Source organism: Stylophora pistillata, chromosome 4 (genome assembly GCF_964205215.1).
Source record: "Stylophora pistillata chromosome 4, jaStyPist1.2, whole genome shotgun sequence".
Taxonomy (NCBI): Eukaryota; Metazoa; Cnidaria; class Anthozoa; order Scleractinia; family Pocilloporidae; genus Stylophora; species Stylophora pistillata.
Genome location: NC_142522.1, coordinates 37243264 through 37251575, shown reverse-complemented (window position 1 = coordinate 37251575; position 8312 = coordinate 37243264). Strand labels below are relative to the sequence as shown.

At 36.1% G+C, this 8312-nt stretch overlaps 1 protein-coding gene across 6 annotated transcripts in view; it reads left to right on the top strand.

The window, feature by feature from the left end:
- Positions 1-792: 792 nt before the first annotated feature.
- The window catches only part of LOC111328835 (general transcription factor IIH subunit 2), a 24716-nt gene continuing 17196 nt past the window's right edge, over positions 793-8312 (top strand). For 3 of the 6 annotated variants that reach the window (XR_016000482.1, XM_088758250.1, XM_088758252.1), the window contains exons 1-14: positions 793-926; positions 2056-2133; positions 2566-2602; positions 2970-3056; positions 3269-3319; positions 3405-3459; positions 3912-4017; positions 4365-4455; positions 4559-4646; positions 5296-5372; positions 6031-6061; positions 6546-6591; positions 8062-8119; positions 8211-8256. Coding sequence is in view for 5 of the 6 variants with exons in the window: in XM_088758250.1 (XP_088614376.1) it covers positions 868-926; positions 2056-2133; positions 2566-2602; positions 2970-3056; positions 3269-3319; positions 3405-3459; positions 3912-4017; positions 4365-4455; positions 4559-4646; positions 5296-5372; positions 6031-6061; positions 6546-6591; positions 8062-8119; positions 8211-8256 (910 nt within the window). In the remaining variant the exon portion in view is untranslated. The remainder of the gene's footprint in view (positions 927-2055; positions 2134-2565; positions 2603-2969; positions 3057-3268; positions 3320-3404; positions 3460-3911; positions 4018-4364; positions 4456-4558; positions 4647-5295; positions 5373-6030; positions 6062-6545; positions 6592-8061; positions 8120-8210; positions 8257-8312) is intronic. The other 3 variants (XM_088758253.1, XM_022933364.2, XM_088758251.1) reach the window with 2 other exon arrangements.

The following is an 8312-nucleotide window of genomic DNA, read 5'->3' as shown; positions in this document are numbered from 1 at the left end:
TTCTTTCTTTCCTTCTCTGTTTTAAAGGGAACCTCCACTATTTCTACAAATATCGGCTAAAATGTTTCAAATATACTTATTAAAAGATCTGAAATAAAAAAAGGGTCTCACCTAGTGAAATTAATTTTTTATCGTCCTCCAAAGATAGCCCCATGGCCATGGCCCGTTTAAAATCCCCGCGGCCGCCATATGTGAATATCACACGTAAATGAATTAAATCAGAGGAACGGGAAGGTTGAGTCTGGAAAGAGGATAGTAAATATAGTAATTTATTACACGACTCGGGCATTCAGAGGGCCAATAACTAAAATCAACCAATCAAAATGCTCTATTGCCGGTCGAATATTTTCTAAGTATAGGACCGGGCACTGTCCCTAATGGTCCCGAATGATACCGCACTTGTGTCCCTTTGAACTTCAGTCGTATAACAAATCTCTTATTAACCAAGCTTGCTCGGGACCGTATTGGAAGAATATCGGCCCTCGCTCTTTTTCGTACGGACCTCGCTGCGCTCGGTCCGTACTGTCAAGACCTCGGTCCGATATTCTCAAAGTACGACCCTCGCGCTTGGTTAATAAGATATAATTACATTAAACTGAAGGATAAGTATTTCGCGAAACTGAAAACTGCTTTGTGCTGTGTTTAGAAACATATTCTCTTTCAACCCCTGATTTATCAAATTTTCGATTCCTGCTACGTGGCTCATGCTGACTTTGAAGAACTAAACTTTGGCGACTTGGACTAGAAACAAAACTTTCAAATAAGGCTTGCTCAATCGGACACTCTGCGCAACGCACATTACCTACAAAGAACAAAACCACTTCCAAAATACCGCTGCCCCCTAGCAATTGCAGAGGCAAAATCAAGATGGCGAACGATGAGGATTCGGGAGGCTATCGCTGGTTAAATCAATATGAAAGAACGTGGTACGTAAATTATGATATCCTAATTTTTGTAATTTATTTATTTATAATATTCTTTTATTATTTTTAATAATTTCTTTGTATATTTATTTTCATATATCCTAAGTCTGTCCATTTACTTTTATATGCACGGGCTAGGGATTGCTTCAACGATGGCCTAGCTCTCCTTGTTTTCTCACGTCTAATCTCGTTTCCCTCTTTGTAGCTGATTACATTGTTCAGTAAATTTGACTCAAATTTCTAAGCTGCTTATCGATAAAATTAGTTCTCGAGCAGGTAAAAATGGAGAAAGCATGTGTTATACATTGAATGAAAATATCTTTGGCAAGATTTGCTCACAGCACCATAATAATTATTGTACAACAAAGCCGTGGTCCCAAAAGCAATCTATCGTTTTTGTATAGGGATGAATAGAAATAGGGATGAATAGAAAAAGGGATGAATAGAAATAGGGAAATAGGGATGAATAGAAATGTGGCCCCAAAAGCAATCTATCGTTTTTGTATAGGGATGAATAGAAATAGGGATGAATAGAAATAGGGATGAATAGAAATATTAGGATAACTTTAAATATATAACAGTACTGACATTTTCGTCATCTTTATCATCGTTTTATCTTTATCATCGTCATCATTATTTTCAATATCATGGTCTTATTACACAACTCGGGCAGTTAGAGGGCCAATAACTACAATCAACCAATCAAAATGCTGTATTGCTGGTCCAATATTCTCTAAGTATTGGACTGGGCACTGTCCCGAATGGTCCCAAATGATACCGCACTTGTGTCCCTTTGAACTTAAGTCGTGTAATAAATCTCTTATTAACCAAGCTTGCTCGGGACCATACTGGAAGAATATCGACCCTCGCTCTTTTTTGTACAGACCTCGCTGCGCTCGGTCCATACTGTCAAGACCTTGGGCCGATATTCTCCCAGTACAGCCCTCGCGCTTAGTTAATAAGATATATATCATCATCATATCTATCAAACACCTGTATGGCCTGAGGTTTGTTGTTTAAGAAAACCACATGTTGCAGTAAACCTGAGTAAACAGAAATATAGACATAATGTAAATATTTAATCTTGCATTCAGTATGGTATGCTTGTAAATACTTGATTGTGATCACTCAGGGAAGTTATTCAAGAGGATGCTGAAGGTTCTCTTCAAACAGTGGTGGATGAAATTTCACACAGGACCAAAAGGAGGAGGTAAAACAAAAAAAACTAATAAACCTCAGTTTGTAAAAGTTTTATGAAATGAGGAAAAGGATGTTAAGTTAAGATTCATCAGCAATCATCCTTTGGAAATTTCAGGTCATTGCGTGGATAGCCAAAAAGTCTAACTCTATACTTTTTACTTGAATGTCTTCTTTCTTACTTCTTCTTCTTCTTCTTTGAATTTTTGCATAATACCAAATTGGTTACATGTACAAGTGGAGAGTATTCAAATGATTTGTACATATAAGATTAAGATTTTTCAAACAATTCACAGTAAATGACCATAAAAAAAGTGATTAACAAAATGAACAGATGAGAAATAAAGAAATAACAATACAAGTTCTGTGGAATGAAACTTTGAGGGTTAAAGTAAACCTTTACAACTGTGAGTCTGATTAAATTTTATGTTGCAAAATTTTTCAGAGTTATGGGAAGGAGTGGTAACATTCGACTTGGGATGGTAAGTATTAGGTGGCCAATGAAATGTACTTTAAAGCTTTAAAGACAAGTTAGGGAATCAGTGTATCATTCTCCAAATTGACTGAAATTATTAGGGGAAGCAATTTTTATCTCTTTTATCTCATTTAAAACAGCTGAGAAGAATAAAAAATGTTCAAAAAGTGTTTCCAAATGTGTTAAAACTTCGACTAGAGTTGCAGCTACTTAGCCATTTTGAATTATTCAATGCAATTAAATTTCATATGATATTCCAATATTAATGACAATTTGAGAGAGGTTTTAATTAAAGGCCTGCCAGACCTGTGAAAGCTATTTATGCAAAATATCTAAAGTTTATGATGTGGCAATTTTTTAATTGTAATTTTCAGATGAGGCACTTGTTTATCATTGTGGATATGTCCAGAGCTATGGAGGAAGCAGATTTAAAACCGTCACGCCTGGCATGTTCTGTCAAGGTACCTGAATTAACTATTAGACACTCTTTTAATTGAGTATTGAAAATAATCTGGGACTGGTTTGGTTTTTCTTTACTTTGCATTATGTTTGGTGTAGAAAACTTGCATCTCCATCTCAGTCAACTAGTAACTTTGTCTATTTCAGAGATTATTTTCATGTCACAATTAGTAATTATAGTGATCCTGAACAAGTATACTGTCTTTTCTAACAGCTTTTGGAAAGTTTTGTCACTGAATACTTTGATCAGAATCCTATTTCACAGGTAAAGTATTAGTTTTCCATAACTTGATAAATCTGATGTTGAGTAATGGTAGCCAGTGTTATCAGTGTGAAATCTTCTGTTGCAGATTGGAATTATTGTGACCAGAAACAAGAGGGCTGAAAAACTTACAGAACTAAGTGGTGAGATGACACTGAAAATAACCTTTGTTTATGTTTTACAACCATTAATTCTCTTACATTAGTTATGTTCAGGTTATCAATATTGACCATGGAAAGCTAGAAAATGATTGAAAGTAGCTTAAGAATAAACTATAATTATTGGACAATTTGTTTTTCCAACTGAGTTGAACTTTGTAATATAAATTAGCACTGTAAAGGGATTCTAAAGCAAATGTCTCAAGCTTCAGCCCTTCATCAGGGCAAATGACAACGGGCTAATGCTTGAAACATCAGGTGACCAATTTTCATCATCAAATCAGTTGATGAAATCATATTGTAATAACCCCCCCCCCCCTTAAGGATGGAGGTGTTAATGATAGTTAACACAGTAATGATGCAAGTGAGATATATATAATTATATCTCTACTATCTCTAGGTTTACAAGTGCACTTGATGTTATTGTTTACACCTAGGTAATCCACAAGTTCACATTGGCACTCTCCAAAAAGCTGCTGCTAAACCTTGTCAAGGAGAACCATCACTGCAGAATGCCATGGAATCTGCTGTTCAGTTGCTGAGGTGAATAACTTAATCATGATGGATGATCTTACAGGCCTGGAGGGAATTAAGAAAATATGAGACACCCAGTTGTATTTCAATGGTGCAAAAGCACAACATATTGAAAACCCAGCTAGCCTGCATGAAAGGCTTATGAATGAGAGTTTCCAGTTTTAAGGCCACAATGACCATAATTGCTTCAGGCTTTCCTCGATATCCATTTCAGTGTAGCAGCCTCATCACTGGATTGGTTATGGAGCTCTTGCAATGCAGAAAATATGCATGCTATGCAGGCTTCAAAAGCCAAGGAGATTGACAGCTGATTGGTGAGATGTGTGATGTTAATGAACACTTTTTACTATTTACAGACATATGCCAGGCCATGCCAGTCGGGAAATACTTATTCTATTTGGAAGCCTTACATCCTGTGACCCTGGAGATGTCTCGGAGACAGTTCAGGTAAGGGCTGGCATTCTCTTAGACATTTAAATGGAGAATTCTTGTCATCCTTATACCTTATTCTGCTTGAATTAAAACAATTGGTTGACTTTTTTCTTCTCAGACTCTTCAGCGACAAAATATAAGGTGTTCTATCATAGGCTTGGCTGCAGAAGTACGTGTTTGCAGAACAATTTGTGCAGAAACACAAGGTTGGTATGCTGTTGTTTGTTAATTATTGTAAGGCCTTTTTCACAGAAACAAACCCATGAGAGGCTCAAAATAGTTTCCTTAATTTGTAACAAATTGAATGTATAGTTAGATGGATGAATACAACCACAAGTTTTGTTGTTACCGCAAGATTGGTATCATGTACATTTACAATCATGTAGCAGTTCAAGGTTTTTTTCTCTGATGCTAGATTTTTCTACAGCAGTGCCACATCCTCAATTTTGGTGTTATATGTACAGTGAAGCTTAAGGTTAGCTTTTCATGTTGTAAGGTGGCTCTGAATCTACACTTGAACATTAAATGTGCAAGTGTAGATTCAGAGCCACCTTACAACACGAAAAGCTAACTTTTGACAAAACTTTGCAGAATGATGAATCTTGATATGATGATCTCATTTCCACAATAAAAAATACCAGTTACTGCCCTCTATTTGAAGACACTAAAAGATAAAATTATGGCTGTTTCTATGAGGATTATGGTTGTTAAAAAAATAATTTTATTTTTGTGTAAGATTTGCATAATTGATCTAAATCATTCCTAACAAATCAGATGAAAAGTTGTTGTTGGTGCCTGAAAATAATGGAACACCTTTGAGACTCTGTTAAACTTGGCTGTGTTAACTTTTGTTAGGAAGTTATGGTGTTATTCTTGATGAGAGACATTACAGAGAATTATTGATGCAGCATGTTACACCACCTGTGGCTAAGGTATGCACAGGATACCAATGAATCCTTCAGTTCTTGTGTTAGCTTTGATACCATTTTTTTTTAGAACTTTGTTTTTTGTTTTTTTCACCAGAGGAACTCCATGAATCCAATAATTGCACAGCTATTTTGCACTGATGTTATATATGGATGCAAAGGCTTCACAGACTGTTTGATTGTTTCCATAAGAATTACAGATTTATTTGTACTGACTTTTTTGTTTACAAGTGAAAATTAATATAGTTTTTATATTAACTAAAATCATTTTTCATTCTTAAAGCAACCAAATGCCTGTAGGATGGGATTTTCTGTATCACTGTATTATTGGGGCACAAGGGTTAGGTGTGTGTTTAGTGTGGTCTTCTGACTGGTTTATTGCCTATGTATTATTTTTATAAGTTATTTATTTATTGTGCAGTTTTACTTGTGATTATGTATTGTGACAGTCAAGGGTAATTCTGAAAATTACAATTGTTAGTGACCATAGCTCATGGTGTGTCAACCTACATTAAGAAGAAGACATCATCGGGGGTCTAACAGCTCTGCGCTCTCCTGAATGGCAGTGCTACATGTTTGACTGTTACTCCAAGGTTCAAAGATTTTTCATATGTACAGCTGCATTGCAAAAAAAAATCATTGAAATGTTCTCATTTCATTGTAGGCTGATGCAGAAGCTGCTTTGATTCGAATGGGTAAGGGTTGTCGAAATCTAAATCATTGCATACTGTTTGAAATACTGTACATGTACTGTACTGCATGTCATGTTTGCTAAAACGTCCTCTTGATGAGGACATGTATGATATGTTAGTGTGATACTTATGAAGTGGAAAACCCCCCTGCACTTTTAATGCAGCTAACGTCCAGGGCCCAGTTGTTTGAAGGCCGATAAGCGCTAACCCAAGGTTAAATTTTAATCCAGGTTTCTAAATTTCTTTGTTCAAAAGCTGTTTTGGGATAATTTTCTCAATTCTTTTTAGCTTGTGCAATCATCATATTGTACACAAGTGGAAATAAACTGGATTTTCTTTTAAAGCCTTTGGATCTGAAATCTAATTTCATACTAACCCTGGGTTATCTTAACCCACCTCTGAACTACTAGACCCAAAAGAAATAGTTGTTTGCTGTTAATCCACAATGGAATGGATGATTTCTGGTCTCTTTTGACATTGTTGACAGGTTTCCCACAGCATCTTTCAAGCGGACCACCCTCCTTGTGCATGTGGTAATACATAATATATGTAATTTGAGAGTCTCCCTCCTGCCTATTTTTGCCATGAGTAAGACAATTCCATGTAGGAAGTACAGGGAAGGAAAGTGGTTTGATATGATTGAATCCCATTTAAGGGGAGCAATAACATTTGTATTTTAATTTATTTCTGCAGAGACTGGGCTAGTTTAATGGATATTTACCTTTGTATATCTTTTCTCTTTTAGGCATGCAAAAAGCGTATTACTGCACAACTTACACTGATATGTTTACAATATTTTACTTTATTATATGGTTGTGTCTCACTGGGAACTACAGAATTCACGAATTTGATTGGCTGAAATCAATATTGAAAACGGTCTAGATTTTCCCATCTAGACCGGCATCTAGACCGGTCTAGAAAAAAAAGGTACAAAGAATATAAAAAATTGGCATATAAGACACAGCCATATAATAAACATCTTATTAACCGAGCTAGGTCGGTCTGTATGAGAGAATCTTGACCTCGGTCGCTGGTACAGACCTCACTGCGTTCGGTCTGTACTGGCGACCTCGGTCAAGATTCTCCCATACAGACCTCCCGCCCGGTTAATAAGAACTAAATACAGTCGAGCCGGTATTAAGCGGTCACGCACGGGGAATGGCGGAGTGACCGCGCAGTACGGGTTGACGGACTGATAAAGGTTCAACTTTAACGATGTTTTATAAAAGACAATGAAAAAACACCATTTTATGCCATAATTGACCACCTAACGTACAAAAACTCGCTTAAAAATGCTATTATCATTAATTTGGATTGAATATGCTAGAGAGCTTGTTCTTGGGTTTATTTGAGCTTAGCTTGGGCTTATCTTTTTATTAAATAAGTCAGAATATTTCTGACTTATTTAATATAAAGAACACTTAGTATAATTTACGGAACAGTGACTTCGAACTGCCAAGATTCGAAACTGTAAGATTTGGTAGGAATTCTATTAAATATATGGGACCTCTCTTCTGGTCGAAGTTACCAAGACACCTAAGAACGATAGAAACTCTAAATTTGTTCAAGAAGAACATAAAAGTCGACCTTGCAACTCTCGTTGAAATTTAAAACTTAACTAAATAACTTTATAATCTTTTTAATTATCTACTGTAAATAACGATTATCTACATATGTAAATGTATTTGACTTTTAAATTTTTTAGTGTCCCCCATTAGCTTATAGCTAAAAACATAGACACTTAAATAAAGTTTTTCATTCATTCATTCATTCCACCTTAACTGACCGTTCAATGCAGCTGGAAGCCAATACAAACGGGCTGCTGGGACTCAGGGGGACCACGACCGCTTTGTACAAGTGAAAATTACAGTGTCTAGGGGGAAATTAGGGTCATTTCGCGACTTTGACAACCCACCGCTTAATATAAGGTGACCACTTACTACAGCTTCGACTGTAATTATCGTTAATCCATTTGATTGGTATTTTTGTTGTATACGTTGTAGTCATTTGGATAGTAACGGTATTAAAGGACTCGGCACGTCAGGATACTTCTGTCCGCAGGTACGATAACCCTTTTTATTCCCTCTTATTACCAAAACTGTACGTAAAGGAGTGGCAAATACTGATTCTCCTTTTTTCGCTCATTTTTTAGTGTAAGAGCAAGTACTGTGACCTGCCAGTAGAATGCAAAGTTTGTGGTGAGTGCACATGTTAAAAAATCAATTACTTTCTGTAAGGACCCATTTGTTTAGAC